Genomic DNA, 24,425 nt, shown 5'->3' with positions numbered 1-24,425 from the left:
TTCTGCACTTTGTTTGAATGAAACAAATGACTCCTGCCCTTCCAAGGTTGCTGCCCTACAAAGCAAGAATGATTTTTGCATCCTGTGGGGGTAAGTGTGCTGTGTACTTCTTGGCTCTCTTAGAAGTAACCAGTGCCTTGCTGCCCTATGGGACAGGAAGTGAATGTGCAGACAGCTGCACAGAGGTAAGCAGGCAGAATTTTTTCTTGTGAAATCGGTTGATGATAGTAGTAAATGAAAAGAATTGCATCATCAGCATATAAAGCTGTCGGAAGAACAGAACTGTTCACTGAGAGGGGACAAATACTGCTTTGTTTTTAACATTGACTCTAATTGAGCTGCACTAATGTGAAATTTCACAGCATTGCTTTCTGAGAATACTTTCCTAAGAGGATAAATGTGGAGGGTAAAGATCCATTTCCAAACATGCTGATTCAGCTGAGGCAGCTGCCGTACCTGTAGCCTCTATATAGACATAATTCAGTCCTCATGGGCTAACTGCCAAAGTCAAAAAATGTGTACTATTTAAAAGCTGAGTGAGTTTCTGGGGAACTTTCTTTTACTAGAAGGTGAATGGAAATGGTGAACTTGTATGCCGAGTCTCTGTAAGCAGACTCTCCTAATTTAGTATGAAGGTATTTCAGCAATACCAGCTAGACTTTCGCTCCTTCTGTAGAAGCAGCTGTATTTCTGTAAATCCCCCTACCACCTTTGCTCACTTTGATTAGAACAAGACACAAATTTACTAATCTGTATCCACAGACTCCTCAGAAAGCAATACTATGTATTTTTGTGTCTCACTACAAAGGCGTAGTATGGTTTAAGTATGCAGTCAAGTGGAAAAACTGTTGGAATGTAGATTTTACTTAAAAGCAAAAGGTGCTCCAGCCTGCCAGTTCTGGTAACTGATCTGATAAAATGTGAGCCAGAGGTGCCAGGTTTGTGAGGGGTATTGTAGTTACAAATCCCTTGCAGTTCACTCTGGATTTACTTCACTAATGTGAACATGGACCTTTGTAAACTTAGGAAAAGAGATTTCAGATGCAGGCTGTTAAAATTTGTGTTCCTAATACGAGATCTGGTCATTCTGTTGAGCTGACAAGTATTGTAATAAATGTTCTATATTGCCCTGATTTTTTTTTTTTTTTTTTTTTTTTAAAGACTTAGCTGCTGAAGTGAAAGTGGGGAATCCTTTCATATTGTTACAGCAGAGTCCATCTCAGATACTTTCTCAGCTCCTGTTCGAAAGGCAGGTTCAACCTGACAGGTTGGTGCTTTTCAGATATACTTCTCTAGGTTGTTTTGGTACTTATGATTTTGGGCCTTAGCCAAGTTTGAAGTTCTCTCTGGCTTCTCAGCACAGCTTCCCTTTGTTACCTCCCATTTGTAAGTCAGTTAATGCTGCAAGGATGTACCTGGTAGTAGTTTCACTGCCATCATGAAAATTTTTGCTAGGGAGCACTAAAACTCCATATTTTGGACAACTGACATTTGTTTGGAAGAGGCAGTGTCTTTATATATAATTTTTTTAATCAAATGTATGACAATTCAGAACACTGGACTTGCATCTTAAATCTGTAGTGCAAAATGAAAGATACCAGTAAGACTACTTAGGAAGCATTAATAGCAAAATGTTTTAGTACTGTCACACTTAGGTGAAAGTCAGTGCTTGAGTATTAAGTTTGATTTCTTTCAAGGAATGGCTGCATAAGCGCTGAGTTATCAATGTTGTGTTGTATAAATTCTGTTGTACTGCGTAGATAAAAGATATGTACTCTTGCCATAGGAAAAGAATCTAGGACTGGGTGATTTGAAAGATTTATGAGAACCTGTAACTGTGAAGTACTGCTTGTGTATGTTGGGTAAGCTGGTTCTGTTTTCTGTCCTTGCAGGCTTTCTTCACTCTTGGCTAGAGAAGAGTTGAGCTTGAATGTGCAGCAAGTTATTGTTAACTGTTGCTGTGAAAGGCTGTCCTTGTGCAATTCAAGGCAAAAGAGCCAAGCAAAATGCCTTCTGATAAACATCAACAACCTAGCACACCAATGTACCAAATGCTGTCTGCCAGATGTTGAAATACCTTTCTCCAATCGCACAGTGACCTCTGAGGATGTCTACACTCAGGCCTCATCCTCTGTGGCTGACTTGAGCCAGAACACGCTCACTGCCTCCTGTCTGGATTTCCTTAAGTCTCAGTCGAAGCTAACAGCTACAGTGGCATGTCTAAGTGCATCTAATATACAGAAAATTCCCAAATCAAGTTTATCCTGGATGGAATTCTGGGACAAACGGGAATTGCCATTAGGTTTGGAACAGATTTCCAGGGAGTGTGAGGCATTGCTGAAGGAGTTCCCAATACTGGAAAGATTTCTGCTTGCTATGTTTGAGCCACTTCAGAATCAACAGGAAGAAGGTGGCAGTTTGGCTGGTGTCTTTTCTGGCAGGGCATACATACCTTTGGTTCTCCTAGGATTGCATTCCTCCACAGCTGTTAAGGTATTAATGGAAGTCTTTGAACAAGCACTTGCTGCAAAGGATTGGACAAGAGCTTTGAAGGTCTTGGATCTGTACAGTCAGGATGTGGAGGAGGTGGTTGATGTGAAGGATGCTGTGCTGAGCTGTGCAGCTGCTGAAGGTAAGGATGAAGTTCAGCATTCCTCTGCCTTCCTCCTCCTTTTTCATTCATGGAGAATGCATCCCGAAACAAGGGAAGGAAATGGAGGTAGTGGTTCTTGAGCAAATCCAAAGACAGAAGCAGATCCTTCCCTGTCTTTCGTGCTAAATTTGCTTTCTCTGATGTAGTTTGTTTTGCAAATTTGCAAATCTTGATAGTAAACTTGCCCCAAATCAATGTAGTACGAGAGAACTGGAAAGCATCTCATGTAACCTGTATGTGAAGACCTGAATATGTCAGGAAATTCTGATCATAGTACTACTCTTACTGCTATAAGAGCTGATCCGTTGTAATTGTCACACTTGGATGATTAATCTTGTGGAAGGAGAGGCCTTTTAAGAGTCTAAGGGTAGTAAATGTTCTATGTTGCCTTTGGGTACTTTATGAGAATCTGGCACTTGGCATCGGTCTTTTACTGGTTATCCCACTATTCACTGTTTTTCTTGGTGGTGCCATCCAGTGCAGATAAGGGTGTTTTTGTCCTGTTTCTTTTATCTCTGCCAAATTACACAAACTGACCTTTAAACTGAAGTTTGTTTGTTTGTTTGTTTTTTGCAGGTAAGGAAGGTTGGCAGTACTTATTCCCAGTAAAAAATGCAACACTGAGAAGTGTGCTGGCTCTGCGCTGTTTGGACAAATGGCCACTCGATGCCTGTTTGGAAATTCTAGCTTATTGTAGTTCTGATTTGGACATAACTGATGAACTGACAGCAAATCTGCAGAGCAGGAAGAAAGAACTTCAGGTTTATCAAAAGGTACAAAGCCATTCTTAAAGTAACCAGTTTCTTTAAGAAACGCAGCAGGGAAAAAATATGCTTCCCCTTTGGTGAAAAAAGTCTTAGCCCTTGGATCTATTTCAGTTGTGATGTGTTCTTGTTGGTTTTTTTTTGTTTTGTTTTGTTTTTTTTTTTTTTTTTAAGTCTTTCATTTGAAATAGCTCATGTGTTTTCAGTACTATAATAGCCAGCTAAAACTCTCTGCCATCTTTTGTAACTTCTCCACTCTGCTGTGATAATTCACGTCTGCGAATAGTATTTTGTATTGTTTTTGTGATGCCATTAATTCATTTTAACTTTTAAAAAGTTTTTGTTCCTCCATTCTGTGCCACTGTGAGGACCTTTAGAAGCTTTCCATGGAAAGTCATGGTTTTTATTTGCTTGAGAGATGTAGATATGTATGGTGTACAGAACTACTGGTCCAATAAACATGCTTATATTGCAGGCAGCTTTTCTAACTATGGGATAGTTTAGATAACCAAGTGAAGTCAGACTAGCTGGTCTGGAGTTCAGCACAGGTTGAAAAGGCAGATGGAGTGTAGAGCAGTCATAAATCCCTGCTGAGCTCTGTGTGGTGGTGATTCTGCTGGCAATTAGTTTGGCTTTCACACTCTTAGCACCAGCAATGTCTGTGGTATATGTGTACTTTTCCATCCATAGTTATTGCCCTGTAGTCTTTTGGAAACTTTCCCTTACAAACCTGCTTTGCAGGAACAATGATAGATAAACACAAAGAAAATTACAGTCTTTTTCCAGTTGGAAGTGCATTCACATAAAGGGCTAGAGATAAACGTGTTCACTTTTTGACTTTTTATTGGTACAAAGTAATTCCTGCTATGAGGCACTCAACTGTTTTCCTAAATTTGATGATTGTTGTAGATAAAACTTTAAAATGTGTGCTGCAATAATATCAAACTTTTTCAGATTTTGAATTTGCAAAATGAACCACTGTGGAGTGACTGGCAGGATCTGAAAAAAGCCTGCACTGACGATCCCCAGGCCATCATGAATATCATTCTGAAAGCAAAGGTTAGGCATTGTCACATGAATTTTGTTAAGCTGGAACCATTAGACTTTGGATAAAATGCCAGTTCAACACATTTGAAACAGCAATCAGCAAATAGTACCTCTAGAAGGATAAGAAGGATTCTTTTACTCAATTCTTTACTACAGAAACAAATCTGTGCTTAATGTCAAGCCTTATGCACAGTTAATAAATCCTTCAACTCTTATTCTGAGCCATCTTTTCTGTTAAAATTTTGAAGATTTTAACAGTAAGACTTGATTATTATGTAAGTGCTAATACAGTAGATCTGGTTAGCTTGAAAAGTGTCTTCCTAGGAAGTCAGTTTGCTTTCTGTGAGATGGGGAAAGTATTCTTAATGCAGATTGTGACTCTTGCAAATTGAGTCATCGTTTTCCCTTGTCATTTTAATTATTTGTGTTTGCATGAGAGAGGGGAATCTGAGCTAAAGAATTTCTTGAAGCTGATCGGATCTTTTTAGGAACTGCTGTATTGGGCAGAAGAGGAGAAGAGGGTTGGATTGTTGGTTTTTTGTTTTTTGTTTTTTTTTTTTTCCAATTTGCTTAGTTGCTTTTGTTTGTTTTGTTTTATTCTTTAGGATTATGAGTTATGTGAAGAATGGGGGCACTTGTATCCTGTCCCAAGAGAAGACTTGATCAATCTTCACCGTGAGCACCTTCTCCATTTACTGGAGATGGGAGACATGGAAAAAGCATCACAGGTAACAGCAGGACTCTCTCAACCTTACATTTCAAGGTCAAGTAAGTTGAGAATATGGTATCCAAACTGTTGACTTTATTTCTTCCTTTAGGGAAAGTTATTTTCTTAGGTATTCTTTCGAAGTCCTGGCTTTTACCTGGTTAGCTTTAAATGAAAATCTAGCTTTACAATCCCATTGTCGGACCTAGAGTTTCTATGTCTTCACAGCTATTTTAGTTCAATGGGAATATAGGGCCCCTTTTACTTGGAAAAATCATAGTGAAGTATTTTGTGCTGCTTAAACAGAAGAACCAGAAATTAAACTGCAACGCAAATTGTTCAGTTGAGCTTCAATGCCCAAATCAGCAAAGTGTGAATTCTTATGGTTTTAATAATTATGAAGCTGTTGATAATAACAGATTAAAAATAATATGCACTCACTTTATGTGTAGTCTGAAAGAGTTTTAGAAGCAAGGAAGAGTCTTTTCAGTACTATATCGTGTATCTTGTTTCTTAATTTTTTTGTTTTGATTTTAAAACGGTTTTGTTTGTTAAATGGAGCAAATAGGCAGTGAGTAGTCTGTAAGCGGATGATCTCAATCACCACTGTGTGCGTAAGATACTTGTGGAGGTTAATTTGCTTGCTGGACCATTGTATGGTCCAATCTGTTATTCACTGACTGGTATAAAAAATCTTCTCCGGGAACATAGTAAGGATTTATTGTATTTTGTATGTTTCTAGCTGTTACAAAGAATAGAAGATCCTGGTATTTGCCTTGCCATCAGTGAACAGTCCCTTGACCAGCATCCTAGCTTGGCAGCATCTCACTTTTTAGCTGATTACCTCACAACCCACTTCTACAGGAATCTGACAACAGCACGTCGTAATGAAATTCGGGCACTTTACATGGGATCAAAAGTAAGTAAAACTTCTGTGTTGTAGGATTAACAGCAATATAGCTGTTGAAGTATCTGCCTGTAGATTTTACCAGGGAATTCTCAACCTATGAGGCTCAAAATTCCAAGTCTTAGAATCCCAAGAAAGGTTAGAGATGACCTAAAACCTTTCTCTTATAGTTCTTGTATTCTAAGGTGGTTGCAGTTTTCAATTTAAACAGAGCATTCTTCTGTCTGAGCTGTGAAGAGGTAGGTACCATGCAGACTAAAAGAAGGAAAAAAACCAGCCAGGTATTTATCAGGACAGTTGCTAAGTTTGTCTTAGCAGAAAAGAAGCATCCTCAACTTAGTCTCTGATGTATCAGAAATGCCGTGCTTCCTTCCTATGTGTAAACTAATACATAGATTACATTAGAAATGTGATCACCTGTATGGTGATCTTTAATACTTTCACAGCATGTTTCTTCCAGATGTGCTTCCAAAGGCAGTGAGTATCACTCCATTACTCCAGTTTCTGTAGTACTGTTGCCTTGTAAATATTCTGTGCTCATCCTGAGAATGCAAATGTAAACCAGTAGATTATCATAATAAAATACAGCATATCTGAAGAAAATGCAGATATTTCTGCAATATACTCTTTTTTTTTCAGGACTACACATGGCAGCTTGCTCCAGTACTTTGCACAACAGTATCAACATTTGTTTCTTTATTTTTGAAAGCATGATTTAATTTGTAAAGAGTTTATGTGAACTTCCCATCTTCACAGGGAACTGCTCATATTTTCATCATCTCATTTTTTTCTCAAAGGATGGAAAGATAAGGATAATGCTTTAGGTTTTTTTTTTTTTTTTTAATAGTTATGTTTTAATAGGATAATGTACTTTACCCCACCACAACATGTCATTAAATGCTTTCCTGTTTTCAGCTTCCTCTGAAATGAGACAGTGTTTGATAGAATCTGAAAACAGAAGCAAAGTAAGCTGCTCACTAATTCTGTCACAGAGCTACAAATAGACCCAATAAGTCCTATCTCCATTTTTTTTGCCTCTGTGTGTTATTTTATTCCTCATGTAAGCTGCTTGGTTAGTTTCTTGTCTTAGGCTCACATTAAATCAAATTTGGAGGTTGAAAAACTTCAACTTTTTTTTATCTACTTCCCAGGTACTGCTGACTCTGCCTGAACTCTCTCGTGTTAACTACTTCCACCTCTCATCCAAGCCACTGCTTATGGTGGAACAGCTGCTCATGAATATGAAAGTGAACTGGGTATCTGTGGCTGTGCAGACACTGCACCAGCTCTTAGGTAGACAGGAAGTTGGTTTTGCTGTAGAAGATATTGACAGTTTGCTCTCAAAATATGCAGAGAAAGCCCTTGACTTTCCCTTCTCATTGAAAGAAAGGAGATCAGGTGACTATTCTTGAGAATGCTGTTTTCTTTTTGGGCAAGAAGGGCAAGTTTTCACCAGGAATTGCTTTTCCGTTTCTGCTGTAACACTTTTAGATACTTGCATTTAGTCTCCTCTTAGTCCAGAATATGTTCCGAAAGTCCTTGTATTTCTTGTAGGACCCAAGGGCTTTAAAACTTTCTCAGTTCCTTCTGTTGCTCCTTTCCTTCCTTCTTTTGTATGCTCTTGGCATAGCTCTCTTCTGATGTGTTAACCAGTTCTCATCCATGTTGTCTTCAGTTTTGCATTTTGCTGTGCGTTTGAGGGTTTTGTGACTGGAACACCAGAGGGTGCTGCAGATTGAATCTAGTGGTTTCACTACATTAAAAATGCATGATGAGCATACTTGTTTGTATTTGTTTACCTGTTTCTACATATATGGTACCATCTTGCTTTATGCTAGTTTCAAAATGTTGATGTCATTTCATGATTTAAGGATAAGGCTTCTGCTATTATAAATGCATCAGACTTCGCATGTCCCTTCATGCAAAATGGCGTTTAAAGTTGCTGGTGTGTTCCTTCTGCTGCCATGTGAAACACTTAATATTGTTGACACAATTTGTATCTTGTTTCAACTGATGGTTTTCACAAGTGATACTTCTTCTCTGCTGAATTATTTCTGAGCCTGTCAGTAATCCATTGCTTTAAGGATCCCTTTCTCTGTGTTTTATATAGTATTGCTGAGGGATAATTTTCTTGCAAGATAATAGTTTGTAATTATACAGCTAATCCAGTTTGTGCTAGCATTGTTATATGTTGCTCTGAGTGAATTCTTGTAATGTCTGTAAAAAAAAAAAAAAAAAAAAAAAAAAAAAAAAAAAAAGGCAGGTTTATCACCAATATTGTTCTGTTTTTTCAATTTTTTCCTGACCTAGATTCTGTGATACGTATCCAAGAAAGTCTCTGTCAAGTACTGGAGTGTGAAGCAATGTCTAAATCGGGATCATCAGAACTATCTCTTGCCAGCCTTACGGGTAAACTCTTAATGCCACTTTTTTGTGTGCTCTCTGGAGCACAGAGAAAGACAGAATTTTTCTTTGAGTCCATTACTGTGGTAGTGCTTCCTGTTCTTTGCGTAGTATCTTTTCTTTTCCATGTTAACTTTGGTTTTACAGTTGAAATCTCATTCTTGTCTATTTCCTTCTTTCTTTTGGTCCTTGAATTTAGTTTAGTAAATCCTGCTTGCGACCATAGGAAAAACAGTATATCTTATTGTCTGAGGAGGCTCTACTTCCAATACAATGAAAACAATGTAGTTTAAGCCAAAAGAACTGAAGAACATTTGTTCCTTTAAAAGCCAGCACAAGTTCTTTTATAGTTCCCATTCTGCATCTAATGCAACAGATGTGCACTCATAGGACGCGTGTTGTAAAAGATGCAAGGCCAGTGCTCTCAGGAAATGACTAGCAAGGGTTATCCTCAGACTGGTGATTCTCAGCAAGTAGTGGGCCTGAACTAGGGCTTATCAGTGATATCCTGACCTCCGGGTCAGAGTTTATTGTCCTGTATCCTGAACTGGAAATTCTATTGTTTGCTCTGCAAACATAAGACAATAGCAGTGTCTTGGATTTAGCTGTGCAGCCCTTCACTTTCTCTCCTAATAATATCACCACATTGTTGCAAAACCTGATTGCGTTGTTCCCTGATGTTCCTTGGCAATTCAGGTTCCATCTGCGTCAATTAGCTTCACTGGAATGGAGTTTTTCTCTTTTTTTCTGTTTATTATCCTGCTATGTGGAATGTGGCTTGTAGGGCTGCAAAGAGTCGTTGAAACTTTTAGTTAGCCTGAAGTGTAACTGGATTACATCATATAGTAGTAGACAGACTTTTAGTTTATAAATTGGATTAAATGAATTCTTCTTTGGTTCCAAGGATAATAAAGGCCAAAGATTAAAATTGTGGCAGCTTTGAATTGATTTACCAGCAGTAGATTGTAAAGCAGACCAGATCAAGGAGGCATATAGTATTGCTTGCTACGCCATACTTCTCTTCTGATAATAAAGAGAAGTTTAAATCTTCAGGAATGTCAACTTGAAGAGTGTATTTTATGGTGTACCCACTTACTTAGTGTACATACACCTGTGTGTTTTTTTCATTCCTTCTCCAAGTCTCTGTTTGTGATATAAGAATAGATGTTGATAAGTATGGTGAAGGCCTATTAGTAACTAAGCAATCTTGGTCATTAGTATCGAAGTCTTACAGTTTTAGCTCAAAAGCATTAATATTCCCTACACTATGTTAATCTGCCATGCCTTGTTGAAGGATAGCAGTAGTGTTGTTGGAAGTCTCAGTAAGCCTATAGTGTTTTCTGGTATTCAGAATACCATTAAATGTCTTGCCCTGGCTTCTTTTAAGGTGTCACTGTGTCTGCAAGTCCCAGAGAAAGAAGCCTGCAGCAGAATTTTTCGGAGGAATTTGTGCCACCTGAGAAGCCACCTCCGAAGCAACAGTGGATACCTGATGACACTGAAACAATATGTATGGTTTGCAAAACTGAGCGCTTTACTATGGTAAGGAGCAAAAATTAAGTTCTCAGAATGGTGACCACTGAATGTGAATTGTTGCTCATAGTGTGCTTCTAAAATTTGTTTTTGCACAGTGTACTTAAGCAACTACATTGGCGCTCGAGGGAGAAGATTAATTTGAATTTTGAAAATGCACTGGCAGTCTGTTATATTGGCTAGAAACAACATTTTATTCAAAATGTTGCTTTTGAATTTGGAAGTGGCTAAGGTTGTGTCAGAAAAACAGTTTACTGCTTCTGACTTTTTCAAGAGGTAATTTAAGTATCTTGGTGATCAAAGCTGGGACAACATCAGCTGTAAAAAGTCCAAGGCTGCAGCAAGTATATTTAAACCCCAGTTGTTCTGTGTATTTTTGCTGTTTATTTTTTTCCCCTCCCTTCTTCCCTTGCCGTAGCCTCCCTGGTAGGGAATTCTGTCAGTGAGAATAGATCACTTTATAGTTCTGGAAAGTCTTATGGCGTGCTGTTTCCTCTTGTCAAGTGAAGTAAGTTTACTCATGAGTGGAGGCAGACAGATGTAGGAGGATGCTGTGGAGGCATGTACGGCGGAGGACTTGAGGAAATCCTTTCGTTTGCCTACCCATGACCTTGTGTGCTCAGTTTAACAGACGTCATCACTGCAGGCGCTGTGGCAGGCTGGTATGCAGTTCTTGCTCTACCAAGAAAATGACAGTAGAAGCTTGTAGAGAAAATCCAGCTCGTGTGTGTGATCAGTGCTATAGTTACTACAACAGAGAACATCTGCCTGGCTTGGTACAAGACACAAGCGTGTAAGTCTTTCCATTCTAGCTCTTCTCAATGGAATGAGAAAAACTCAAATCCTGGTTCTATCTGGATATTATGATAACATCAGGTTTTGTGGCAGACAGCTGTTGTGTGTTGAAGGGACTACTGTACCTCAGTTTACTTCTCATACTGGAACATTAAAGAGCCAGTCAACGAAGTTCTTTATTTCTTTCTTTAAGCATCAGTTCATCATTAGACATAAAAGTTGAATGCTTTTTTGGAAAATGTATTCAACAAAAGCTGCTACGGTAAGTCACTAAGTTGCTTACAGTTTATTCAGCTCTGGATTATTACTGCATGGTGACTGGTTCTGCTGCACATATCATTGTTTTAATGCTACTCCGTAGTCTCTTGATTATGACTTCTTAAACCCAGGGAGATTCAGAATCAAGTTCACAGTTAGGTAAATTTTGAAACTGTGCCCTTAACAAAAGGGCTGCCAGCTGTGATGACAGATTTTTATGATATAGTTGCTTTCAGCTGACAAGTACATTGAGATTTGTAGGCCAACTGATGAAAAATGTGTTTTACTATTCATGACCTCATCAAGCCTGCTACTAGAAGTCTGGCAGTATCAGCAATCTTGCTAGAAAAAGCAGATCTGAGAAAATGAGCAGTCACCTGTAGGTAGATTAGCTAGAGTTGGAATGGTTGTTTATGCTACGAGATCAGGTCAGCAGTCAGCAGAGCCTAGCTGTGAGCTTGGTTTCATCTTAAGTACTTAAGTGTTTGGTTTTTTTTGAAATCATCTTATTTGTATTAAAAAAAAAAGAAACTAAAAAACAACAACAACAACAAAAACCCACACACACCTAAGTCTTAAGGACAGAGACCTGCATCCCAGAGAATTCATTTGAGCTCTGATGTATTCCGATACTGGGCAGTTTTTGTTCCCAATGTTGTCTTTGCTATGATAGGTGCAACAGAAGGTTATATTCCTACAGAAGAATATAAGAACTAATTACTTAGTGTAATAGTGTAGTTGAAACACGTTATTTAGAGGCAGAATCATATATTTCCAGACAGTAGAGGGTAGGGACAAGGAATAGGTTGGGAAGGGTAGGGAGAGAAATACTAGATTTTTACAGTACATTGTTCTGAAAAGGCTAGCCATGTTGATCCTTTTCAATTTTTTTTTAACATATGTTTTCTTGTGTGTGCTGGACTAGGCCTGATGTTCCTTCTTTCTATTGCAGCACAAAGGAAGACCAGGATGAAGTGGAAGGTAAGTAGTGGAATAGTATTAAAATTCAATTTTTTCTGAGCCTGATTGCTAGTGGAGTTAGAGGAGGCAAGCTGACACATCTAGCTGTAGCTAAAGGTTGATCAAAACTTCAGTTGCAAAAATTTCAATGGTGTTTTGTATGAGCAGGCTGAAATTAAGTATTCCAGACTTCTATTAATGGGAATTTGTGACTTAGGAAAAATGTCTGAACCAATATAGAACAAGCTGTTTGGGGATTAAATGAAAGAACTGGAGAAGGCCCGTTGCGTACTAGATACAGTCATGGGGAGATTGCATTAAGAGTAGGAATTGTTAGCCGAGTACTGAGCTGTGGCACCCTCCAAACAATTGCCAGGAGAAGGGTCAGTTGGTGATGAACCACGTCTCACTTTAGAGATGGTCAGTGTCTTGGAATATGAAGTCAGTGAGGTGTCCCTACTGAGGATCTGACCTATGCAGATCTTGTGTAGACAAGTTCATGCAAGGTGAGTTCTCAGAGAGAAGCTGCACTTTGGGTAGAATGCAAGTCACTTGAGATATCTGTCATTAGAGGCATGAGGGGATGTAGGACAGTACCACTTGGAGCACCCAGTAGATGTTGCTAATTTCTTTTTCACCTGGAATGGCTGATAGATGATGGTGTTTCTTGTGTTCTAAGATCAATTTTTTACTTTCCCAGGCTTTTTTGCTATTTTTCCAGCTACAGCAGTCATTATCTGCTGCAGATTCCTACTTTGTCAAGCTGTTTTCCACCATGCCAGGCTATTTTTTGTTTTTTTTTTAACTTTCCAGATAAGTTTGTTGTTGCTTTTTCTTTTGCTTTTATTGAGGATATCTTGGGATGTCTCTGGTTCTCAGCTATCCAGGTGCACTTAAAAGATACTAGCTGTGCTTCTCAAGGATGTTCTGGGTTCCCAGGCTTGCAGAGATTTCCTTCTGTATTTCAGTAGGTGTCATCTTCTGTCAGTAATTTTCCCGTTTTGGCAAGGTTGCTTTTACGGCTGCTCTCATCACATATTACTGGCAGTAGTTTTTGTTGAAAGGATGCTGATGACAGTGAAAGTGGGCCTAGGTACAGTTTGGTAGCTTTCTGAGGAATGGAAATGTTTCTGTAATGTGTGTGGTGGACTGATGATACTGACAGGAACTGGTAAAACTGAGGAATCACTGTTGACCCTGAAAAGGACCCTGGAAAGGCTGTGGGAGTACTCTGCATCATGAGTCTTCAGCCTTTTTTGTTGTTGCTGTTGTTGCTTATATAGTGATACTATCTACTTTTTTTCTTCCTGGCTGCAGAAACTCCTAATAATGAATATTCCACAGTGGTGCGAATACCTAAGGCAGCTGCCCTTGAATGGCTTCTTTCCCTGAACGAAGAGGAGAACGAAATTGTACGCAGTGAATTTTACTATGAACAGGTGAGGCCTGGAGAAGGAGAGTCCAGTATAAGCAGTTTGCTGGAGAACTGCCTTAACAATTGTGTTTGTCTTTCTTTCCTCCAACTGTCAGGCTCCCAGCTCTTCCTTGTGTATTGCCATTCTTAGCCTGCACAGCAACAGCATAGTGTGTGGCCACCAGCTGATTGAGCACTGCTGCAAATTGTCCCAAGGGCTCACTAATCCTGAGGTAGATGCTGGACTCCTTATGGACATCATGAAACAGTTACTCTTCAGTGCCAAAATGATGTTTGTAAAAGCTGGAAGGAGCCAGGACCTAGCTCTCTGTGACAGGTGATTTATCAGATGTTCACTAGGATGTATTGTCTTCAATGGGGAGTAGAGAGTGGGAGAGTTCCTTCAGTTGTGCCGTGGGCATTTCAAACAGGAAGAGAAGTTCATAATGTAAGAATAAGAGCTCAAGTGACAGAACTTCAAGTATTTTAAATATGTAATAATTACTAAGAAAATGCTCAGAGTAGGAGAAATAACTTGCAATGATTGGGGTAAAAATTTTACTTCTGTATTTTCTGCTTTCAGTTTGTATTTCAATTTACAATTCTAAAGCTGTGCTTGCTGAGAACTAGCGTATTAATCTTTCCTCAGTTTTTGTCCTGGAGGGCTTAAAGTGGCAGGTGCAGTGTATGAATTTCACACACACCACTTTGATTTTTATAATGTTCGTTGAGGTCTGCAATTACCCTCTTCCAGTGCACCACTGCATGTTAGGAAGTAAAAAAAAAAAAAAACCTGAATGAGAAAATATGATGGATAGAGAAACCTCATATACTGGTGATTTAGAACTACTGTTCAAAGAGCTGTCTTTGACACAAAGTTTTCCTTTAAAATTCTTTGTGTGTATGTCAATAGTGAAAGCATTTGCATTTGTTTAACTTGTTTTCCCCTAGTTACATCAGCAAAGTGGATGTGCTGAATATTTTGGTTGCTGCTGCCTACCGCCCAGTACCATCTTTAGATCAGATTCTTCTCCCAGCAGCAGTTACCAGATTAAGAAATCGGCTCTTGGAAGCAGAGTACTATCAGCTAGCTATAGAGGTAATGACAGTAGGAAGATATGAATGTTAATCATCTTTCTCTGGTGATTTTTTTTTTTTTTCTCTCAGATGGATGGGATATGTGTGAAACAGACAACATTTAAACTGTTACAGACTGGGAATAAGGTTTTTAAACAACAAAGAAAATCTTTTCTGAGGGCTGGAAAACAGTTTTTTTTGAGAAGGAACATGTCTTCTGCTGTGGAGCAGGCTCCAAAAGGGAAAGATAGGGGCTTTGTTTCCTGGTACAATTAAAATTGGAATGGGCTGACTACATGGAGGAGTCTTGCATCCAGTAGAAGGGCTGAGGCATCCTTTGTGGCAGGATTTTATCTGAAGTTTGTGTGTTTGATCTCATTTGTCTGTAATAACACAACAGATATTAGTAAGGCACCTTTTACAAGTATTTACTTAGAAATTGGCAATAATGGCAAATCTGTCTATTGGAGCTCATTGGGTGTGGTTTATCTTCCCCTGCTCCCAGTATTTTCTAAGACACTTTATGGCATTGCAATTTCTTAGGAAGAGAATTATAATTTTTAACGGATGATTTAAAAAACCAAACAGAAATAAATAACATATTTGAATAAAAAGGTTTCATGTTTAAAGGCAGACGATTGACTAAAAAACGTCAGGAATAAATTTGATCAGCAGACTTAGAAGTAAAAATTTCCTGGCAGTTCATGAGGCATTTGCTATTGTTTTGCTTTTAAACCACAAACTCACAGTTCTTTATGCAGTTTTTCTAGGTAAAGAAAAACAATTGCTTCTTATGACATTTTCCCATCAGAAACAGATCGTCTTCTAAGTTTTAAAACTGCTGAAGTTTTCCAGACATGTGATTACTTAACCTTGTATGATTAAAAACATTGATTTGGACATTACGGATGTTTCAGTAGATGACATTTCATGCAATAACCTAGAAATAATCAGCATGTGATGTTTATGTTTATTCTAATGGGAAGTACACTTTAGGAAGGACATCTATATCACAGTCACAGACTGCAATAAGCCAGCTTTCCTGTTTTCTGTATTGCAGTATTAACGAATTGTTTTGAATTTAGGTTTCTACAAAATCTGGGTTGGATCCAAGTGGAGCATGGCATGCCTGGGGCATGGCTTGTCTTAAAGCTGGAAATTTAAGTTCAGCAAGAGAGAAGTTTAACCGATGTTTAAAGCCACCAGTGGATCTAAACCAGCTGAACCACGGTTCGAGGCTAGTCCAGGATGTGATACAGTACCTGGAGTCCACGGTGAAGCCGGTACTCATTGCGGTGAGGATCTTCTGTCTGCTCTTAGAGCATATAGCAAAAATAGTTTGCTTTAATACACATTTTGCAGCAATGCATGATACAATATCGGGTACTGGTTTCTTCCCCTCTTTTGTCATGATTATCTGCTGTAAGCTAAATATCACTGAGAAATTCACGAGCTGCTACCTCACAGTGAATTGATGACTGAGCAGCAGATGATAGGATTTTTTTTTTTTGGTAACTGGGGACATACTTGGTACATGTGAAAGAAGCTGTAGTGGTTGAAATATTATTACTAGAGTCTGCGAAAAGTAAACTCCATCCCACTGATGTTTTGTTCTGCTGCAGTAATGGTATTTCTCTGCTAAAGCACTGATGTAGCAGGAGTTCAAAGCCGAAGGTACAGATGTGAACTCGCTTGTTTCTTCATTGACAGGGAGCACTATTATATGATTTGGGATGAGCTCTGGAAGTTCTAACTAGGTGCATTAAAAAGCCTTTTAGTATTAAGTAACTACAGAATCATAATGATGAAAGACCTTGAAAGTAGTATTTTCAAAAAATAAAAAAGCCTATTTGAACTAGGTTATTGAAGCAGCTGCTGTGGAGTGCTGTGTTGTGTTTAATAAACAAGCTTCCTGTGCATCCCTGGAAAGAGAGTTGTGCTAGCTGCCACAACTTTCAGCATGTCTGTTGGTAGCACGGCTCCAATCTAGTGTTTATAAAAAACATTACTGGAGATTAACCCCTCCAAAATGATGACTGTTTTAAGGACAACAACATAAAAACTTGGTCTGGTTGGCAGTTGAAAAGAAAATTTTCTTATTAGTTGTCACCTATCACTGATTCTATTCTAACAGCAGGACGATGATTACTTTGCCACATTGAGGGAACTTGAAGCAACATTGAGAACGAGAAGTCTATCCCTGGAGATGATGTCTGAAGGGAAGGTTCAGTGTAACAGCTACTATCAAGAGTGCTTGTTCTATTTACATAGTTATGGCACTAATCTGGCAATAATAAGCTTTTACATGAGGCATGACTGTATGAGAGAAGCACTGCTTCACTTGTTAAATAAGGTGAGTAATCCAGTGTTCCATCACTTAAAATGAAATTCAGAAAGTAGTTGAGAGGTCTTCAAGGCCAGTTGAAAATGACATTGAGCATCACAGCATTCTGGGTGCTTTTATGCACAGGCGTTTTTCAGTATCCTGAATGTTATCACTCAGACTATTTAGTGACTATCTATAATTCAGTGATATAAGAAAATAACACAGATTTTAGGCCTTGTGTTTAATCTCTCTTCCTCATTGTGTTGAAACAGTGACTTCTATAGAGTAGAAAAGTGCTCTGGTTTTCCTTTGTAGAGTCACTATTATCAACAGTGATTTTTTTTTTTTTTTTTTTTTTTTTTTTTTCCTGCAAAGCTGAAAATTTGTACCCATTGTTAATACAGTTTAGAATAAGGAAGACTTTGAATTCCAACATGCTGATAACTTGAGACACTTTATCACAGTGGCTCTGTCTGTTGGTACTGCTTGTTTCATCAGACGCCTTTGCACTTCTGGGTGTACTGGAAATATGAGTAAAGGACAGAAATCTAGAAAAGCCAAAAAATGGTTTCTGATTCTGACTGCAGAAAACTGTATATAATAGGAGGGCTTAAGAACAACTGGATAATACAGTTTGGTTGGTATTTAATGACATTTAAGTTAGGAAACTACTCCAATGAAGTTCTAGCTTCATTTAGGCTGCTTCTTAGGATGTGTGTTGATATGAGTTCATTACATTTCCCCACTTTGAAAACTCCTAAGTGCGTGGGTGGCTGGGGAAGGAGGAATGATTAGTTTGTATTTGTATGTTTCTGTGATTGTTTCATTTAATATTTTTTATTAATTCTTGTTGACGATGTACAACTGTAAATACTGAATTCCATTATCTTCAATTTGCTTATGAGCTTTGTAATAAGTTGTTGTATAGGCTTTGCTTTTTCATTATGTCATCAATCATTCTGAGCTTCTATTCCAATCTGCATGTTAAAATTGTTTTCCAAATGTGTCTTTTATATCACTTTAAAGAAAAGTTGCATGTTTTGCTGGTGACACAGTTTTGTGAGTTAAGGAGCAGACATTGAAACTGCTCTTGACTGACAGTGGGGGCTTTGGGCATGGATGCCAGTAGTGATCATGTGAACTAGAGAGCAAGAGTTATTACCTTAAGACCATAAGGTACTGAGTTTCTGGCAAAACATTTTGCATTTGAGTGTTTTTGAATCTTCTTATAAGAAAAAAAAAAAAAGTAATAAATCCAAATCATGCCTTTAAAAAGTTTGTGGGAGCCAAGAAATAACTCATGCTTTTTTCCATTGTAACGTTAACATACAGGTCTGGATGATGATCAGGGCCATGAAGCACAAGGCATATAGGAGGAGAGTGGTGGAGATAGTTTTCTTGTTTGTGGTGGTGGTGGTTGTTGTTTTAAGTTTGATGAAGAGCAAGCGAGAAAATATCTTGAGTGCTGATTTCAACCATTTCATGGGTGATGGTGGGAATGGAGTCAGGCTTGTCTCGCATGCATGGTACAAGAAGCAATGAACACAATTTGGAGCAAGGGAAGCTCCAGTTGGATACATGGAAAATGGGAATTTTTAATTTTTAATTTGCAATGAGGATATTTAGACATGGGAGCTGGGGCCCGAGAGGCTGCTGAATCGCCCCACTTGGTGATGCTCAGAATCTGACTGGACAGGTTGAGAAACCACTGTTTTGAGCAGGGGTTTTGAGCCACATGACCTCCAGAGATCCCTCCAGCCTGAGTTATCTGCTGATTCTGTGATCTGTCAATTGATACTTTTTTTGTATAAGGAAGATCTATGTGTGACAGCTGCTTTGCTTCAAGCCAGCTTTCTGATGTTTATGTAGGAATCCCCATCTGAAGTATTCATTGAAGGGATCTTCATTCCAAGCTACCAAAGTGGAAAGCTGCATATGTTGGAGAACTTGCTGGAAACCATTGATCCAGGGCTGGAGAGCTGGGGGATGTATTTGATTGCAGCCTGCAAATACTTGCAGAAAAAGAACTACTACCACATCCTGTATGAGTTACAACAATTTATGAAGGTAAGTTGAGTGTTTGCACATCTCTTTCAGAGAGATGCTGAATGTTTTCAATCTGTTGTTTATTTACTGTCTCTGCTTTGTTTGAGCACTTCAGTAGAGACAAGGATTAGAGAATGTGGTTTCCTCTGATCCATCTTAGCACACAGTATATGTCTTCTAGGATCATGTTCGTGCTGCCATGACCTGCATTAGATTTTTTACTCATGGAGCAAAATCCTACACCGAACTGGGAGGCAAACAGACATGGCTCATAAAGATCAAGGACCATCTCAAAGTCTACCTGCAGGAGGTCTCAAGAAGTTCAGGAAGAAAAAAAATGGTATACACTTTCCGGAAGAAAATGTCTGCTACAGATGTGTCAAGGTATCTATAAGCAGCGAGCTACATTTTGGTTAAGGGGAAATTCAGACTTTTTGTCTTAATGATTCTGTTTGGGTTGACTTCAGCTAATGCATCCCAGTTGAGCTTGACCCAAATTTGGCTAGCTAGTTGCAATTATAAGATTCCCATTACTTTTATATTACTAATAATCCTGTAGTTTAAAAGAGCGAAACATAATGCACAGGCAGGTATATTTTACTGGCTATATTTGTTTAAATTTTAATTCAACTAACAGGTGTCAGACTTGACTGAATTCTTAAGTTATGAGTGTCAGACTTGGCTGAATCCCTGTGTTCAAAAATCAGATTGTAAATTCAGCCATATATCTCTTGCAGTTGGTTTTCTTAGAATTTGCTTTCCTTTCATGTTTTTCAGGCTAGACGTTAAGCTTAAAGTTGGTGAGGGAGTGAGTGTGAAGACATCAAAAAGAGGTAGTGGTTACTGATTTGGGATCCACTTTCTGGATTCCAGATTAAATGGTCTGGTGGCAATGTGACAAGGGGGAAACAGTTCTAACCTAAGAGGAGAGATTCAGGTTAGATTTTAGATTGAAATTTTTTACGCAGAGGGCATTGAGATCCTGGAACAACAGGTTATCTGGACGAGCTGTCACAGCTTGATGGAGTGGATGGCAAGCCTACTCACAGCAGAGGTGTTGGAACAGGATGGGCTTTAAGGTCCAATCCAGTCTGTGATTCTCTGAATCACTCTTTAGAATAATACAAACAGAGCTTCCCTGCAGCTTTCATGTCTTGAGTGCACAAATCTATGAAGAATTTATTGCTGTAGATTTGGCTACAAAAGTGAAATAGCGCAACGGTAACTAAAAAAATTACTAATTACTGTTCAGAAACAAATATGGTATTTTGAAATGTTCATGGAAGTAGTGAGTTTAAAAATGTTAATTAACACTTTCTCTGTTACAAAATCAAGTGAGGTTTGTTTTTTCCCTTGTTCTAGACACATCAATACAGTTGATCTGCAGATGGAAGTAACTAAGTTTCTGCATCGATGTGAGACCTCAGGAAGCTCTCAAATGGCAGCTTCTTCCTTGCCAACACTGTTTGGAAATAACAACATGAAAATGGATGTTGCTTGCAAGGTATGTGCCACTATTTCAAACATAGCATTATTTTTTACCTTTGGTGCCAATGTGATACACATGTTTAAATATTTGATGGTTGGAGCAGCTTGATGAGCAGATTCCTTGTGCCTGTACGCAACCTACAGTTAATGAAGAATGGATGTTTTTTTTTTTTCTCCAAGTGGCAGGGAATACTTTAAACACTTAAGCACTGTTGCTCAAAATTCAAGCTCTCAGAAGAGGAGGATCCCAAATGCTGATAGAAATGTGCCTTTTGATTGTATATCGTACTTGTTTTGAGGCAAGGCAAATAATGCTGCTGCTGTTACCTTCCTTAACTTCAGCTCAGCTTCATCTGTTGCTTACCTAGCATTCCACAATGAATCAGTATACAGCAATAGACCTTACATTTCCTGCACTTCTTGTTGGGATGGTACAGTTCTCTGTTGAAGTAATTTCATGTCTTTTGTCCTCTAGACAATATCTATAAATGTGAGCATTATTATGTAACTGTAGATTGCAAATAAGGGATGTGCATCCTCAGAGTTGTCTGATGCCTTTCTTTTCAGGTCATGTTGGAAGGCAAAAATGTTGAGGAGGGATTTGGGATTGCATTCAGAGTCCTTCAGGTATGGTAGAACAGGTACTACTATTAAAAAATAACTTCCTGCAAACAGCAGCTGTTTAAGCAAAAGACTTTTTTTTTTTTTTTGCCAGTTGCCTTCTAATCCACAGAAAGGGAAAATCTCTTAGGAGAAAAGTCAGTAGTTCAAGTTTTAAATGTGCATGTATTTGGAAGAAGTTTGGTAAAGAAAGGAAGGTTCTGCTACAGTAGGACACCTCCAAGTTAATTGGCTCCTACAAATGAATTATGTAGAGCTTTCCCTTTGTTTTGCACCTTGTTCAGTGACTTGATGCTGGCAGACCACAATTACTGTGTGAGTAGAGAGCTCTGACATGTTAGGTCTTTGCAGTTTGGATAGCCACACAAACACACCAAATATCTTTCATTGTTCTCTGAACTGTAAGAGAGCAAAGCTGAATAACTGATCACTGTCTCTGGGGACCTCACCTACTTCGTGTCTGGGTAGAAGTTGAGATGCTTGCAAATATCATAGAACGTTAGCTCCCGAACTTTTCTGTTTTGCTCATTCTTTTGTTGGTAAAGCAGTCTGCTAATTGGGATAGTGGTGGGTTGGGTAGAAAAGGTCTTTTATCAGAAGAAATAAAACTGACTTGCTGCCCTGGAAAAGGTGACAGTGCCCTTGTTGAGCAGAAGAGGTGCTAAAGGATATTGCTTCATGTCGTGCAGTCTTGTTATTGTCTCCCATACGGGACAAAGGATATAGCATGGCTGCTTCTGGACAGAGGTGGCCCACTGAAGCAGTATCTGTGGCCTTGTTGCCTGTTACGTTTGTGACCAGTGCATGGTGGTAGGGCCTGCTTCTTTCACAACAAGAAAGGCAGAACAAGGTAGAGCACCTGTCTGGACTGAGAAAAACAAAACAACAAAAAAAAAACCACAGCAGCAGCTGTTGCTACTTTCCAGTAAGAGATGGAGCAGTAAGTCCAACTGCTTACCATCTCTTCTATTTTCTTTCCTTTTTTTTTTTTTCCTTTATTCTTTGTCTTCATAGCAGGATCAGTCTTCAGCTTATATTTCTTTCTTCATATGAGAGAGATGTAATCAGATGCCTTTAGTTTTCCTGGGTGGCTGCTGTCAAGGGATATAATGGGAGCCTGCTAAGTGAGGTAGAGGTGGGTTGGGTAAGAAAGATCTGTCAGAAGTAGTAAGTAAAATTGACTTTGCCACCCCAGGAAAGGAGGTGACAGTGTTCTTGTTCTTGAGCAAAGCTGAATTTTGGCCAGCTGATTATAAAGAAACTTTGAGTCAGTCCTGAGCAGAGGCCACCAAAGGTTTCTTTTTTTTTTTTTTTTTTTTTTTTTTTTTTAAGCATGCTATGATATTTTGTCCTCAACGGAGATTGTCTTATTTGTATAGGGTTGCTGAGACTATACTGGGAAAACCTGCTGACAGTATTTAACATGTTCCTCTGGTGTTCAACCTACCTCTAGGATTTCCAGCTGGAGGCTACAGAAGTGTACAGCAAAGTAGCCAAACAGCTGGTGAAGCAGCAAAAGTACAGTGAGATTCGGCAGCTACTCAAGTGTGTCAGCGAGTCTGGAGTTGCAGCCAAGAATGATGGGGATACCATTATCTTAAATTGTCTAAGTGAATTCAAGAACATACCTGCTGAGGTAATTCTGTCCTGCCTGATACTCCTTTTGAAGTACAATGGGTTGTATACAACATAGGTTACAGGGACTACTCTGTAGTGCCTGTGTTGCCCTTTTAGTGATTCTGATATTCTAGCGTGTATTGTTTGAAGGTGGGAGTGTGTTTTCCTTCCTTACGCTGACTTGTCTGAGAGAAAAAGATAGATTGCTTAGTGTGTTCCTATGCGGTGCTTCCCAAGGGTTTGTGATAGAGAGAGAACCTTTGTCTGACAGGACCCTGCCAAATGCTCTAAACTGGAGTGGGAGGGGTGGCCTTCAGTGAAGCTTCCCTGGCTAATACAGAGTATGTATGGAAACAGAAACATTCTGCCTTCATAGGAAGCTATTTTAGGATTCCTTTTACCTACCACAGCATGCTTTCTGTCCCAGTGAAGGAAGCATAAGTCACAGAATCTCAGGTTGAAAGAGACTTTGAGAGATCATAGAGTCCAACCATCCACTAAACAGTTACCCTATAATAGGTTGCACAGGTAGGTGTTCACGAGTCTTGAATATCTCCAAAAAAGGAGACTCCGCAACCTCTCTGAGCAACCTGTTCTTATGCTCTGTCTTACTGTAAAGTTCTTCTGCATGTTGGTATGGAACTTCCTGTGTTCGAGTTTTAGGCCATTATTCCTTGTCTTATTGCTGCACACTCCTAACTTGAATGATAGAACTTCTTAGGGGACAAGATGTTGACCTCATAGTGTTCTCTAGGGAGGCCCCAGAGACTTGAGAGGCAGAAGAAGCTGTGGTAAAGGGAATAATTTATTTTATAAATAAATTATTAATATATAAAAGGATTTTATATTTTCTACATGTATGGTGTTGGTTGGGATAAATGTAAACATCTAGCTGTCATCTCAGCAGCTATTTCTCTAGGCAGAGCTTTGGTTCCTTAAGGAATAAAAGTTTGCAAACCATTGTCGCTTAAATGTGAACACCTTTTCCCTTTTTGGCTACAGGACCTCGATAATCTGATTCAGGATATGGACAGTGATGAAAACAAGGTAAGTAAAATCACAGTAAGAAGAATTCCTTTAGCAAGAGCTGAACAGGCCAGTCTTGAACCCCAGGATATGTGCTCTCTTCCAGCATTTTCTCTCTCATCCTCATTCAAATAAAGGTTTTGAAGGCTACTTTCTAGACTGTAGAAATCAAAGAGCTGCTTAAGGCTGCGGTGTTTTCAAGTGTAGAACTGCGAGATGAAAGAACTGATCAATCTTTATCCTCATAGTTCTTTGGTAGTCCTTGGAATGAGAGCTAGGCGTTAGTAAGACTGGAGGAAAAGTTATTTCCATGTTAGCTCTGAGATGGCCATTTCAGCTTACCATTCTTTCAACATTTAAACTGCTTTCATCGTGATAAGGAGTTAAATGATAAAATGTATATCAGAATTGAAGGGGTTTTTTTTCTTAGAGGAAATGAGGCCTGCACTAATTGATTTCTTCGTTAGCTTAAATACCAGCCTGCCAAGCTTCTGGAAAGTTGCATATAAATAAGGAAACTCTGAGTGCATATTTGTAGATGAAGTGGCTGTGGATCAGAGTTACAAACTTCTGTAGATCCCAAGTGGCACAATTAAGGATAAAATGTTAAAATTTCTGACTCTACTCTGTCCTTTTCCAACTGACAAACTTGGTGTTTCACGTAGACTGAAAAATGGGCTTTTAATTCATTTTATGAATGATTTATTATTGAAATATTCATGTATTAGCTGCTCCAGAAGAACAACAGAAGAGCAGTAGAAGGCAATGACTATTTTATAATCTT

The 24,425-nt window shown here is 38.8% G+C and overlaps 1 protein-coding gene across 3 annotated transcripts in view; it reads left to right on the top strand.

Annotated features, from left to right (window-relative positions):
* The window catches only part of ZFYVE26 (zinc finger FYVE-type containing 26), a 46,376-nt gene that overhangs the window by 18,750 nt on the left and 3,201 nt on the right, over positions 1–24,425 (top strand). For 2 of the 3 annotated variants that reach the window (XM_048947433.1, XM_048947432.1), the window contains exons 20-41: positions 1,162–1,267; positions 1,893–2,632; positions 3,230–3,426; positions 4,372–4,476; positions 5,070–5,192; positions 5,913–6,089; positions 7,229–7,475; positions 8,388–8,486; positions 9,868–10,022; positions 10,637–10,806; positions 12,019–12,047; positions 13,344–13,465; positions 13,557–13,777; positions 14,392–14,539; positions 15,603–15,812; positions 16,652–16,870; positions 18,713–18,910; positions 19,071–19,273; positions 20,252–20,393; positions 20,945–21,004; positions 22,452–22,634; positions 23,618–23,662. In XM_048947433.1, coding sequence (XP_048803390.1) covers positions 1,162–1,267; positions 1,893–2,632; positions 3,230–3,426; positions 4,372–4,476; positions 5,070–5,192; positions 5,913–6,089; positions 7,229–7,475; positions 8,388–8,486; positions 9,868–10,022; positions 10,637–10,806; positions 12,019–12,047; positions 13,344–13,465; positions 13,557–13,777; positions 14,392–14,539; positions 15,603–15,812; positions 16,652–16,870; positions 18,713–18,910; positions 19,071–19,273; positions 20,252–20,393; positions 20,945–21,004; positions 22,452–22,634; positions 23,618–23,662 — 3,899 coding nt within the window. The remainder of the gene's footprint in view (positions 1–1,161; positions 1,268–1,892; positions 2,633–3,229; positions 3,427–4,371; positions 4,477–5,069; positions 5,193–5,912; positions 6,090–7,228; positions 7,476–8,387; positions 8,487–9,867; positions 10,023–10,636; positions 10,807–12,018; positions 12,048–13,343; positions 13,466–13,556; positions 13,778–14,391; positions 14,540–15,602; positions 15,813–16,651; positions 16,871–18,712; positions 18,911–19,070; positions 19,274–20,251; positions 20,394–20,944; positions 21,005–22,451; positions 22,635–23,617; positions 23,663–24,425) is intronic. The other variant, XM_048947434.1, reaches the window with a different exon arrangement.

The sequence above is a fragment of the Lagopus muta genome, chromosome 6 (assembly GCF_023343835.1).
Source record: "Lagopus muta isolate bLagMut1 chromosome 6, bLagMut1 primary, whole genome shotgun sequence".
NCBI classification, from domain to species: Eukaryota; Metazoa; Chordata; class Aves; order Galliformes; family Phasianidae; genus Lagopus; species Lagopus muta.
Note: the sequence above shows the minus strand (reverse complement) of the source record. Positions and strands in the feature narration are given on the sequence as shown.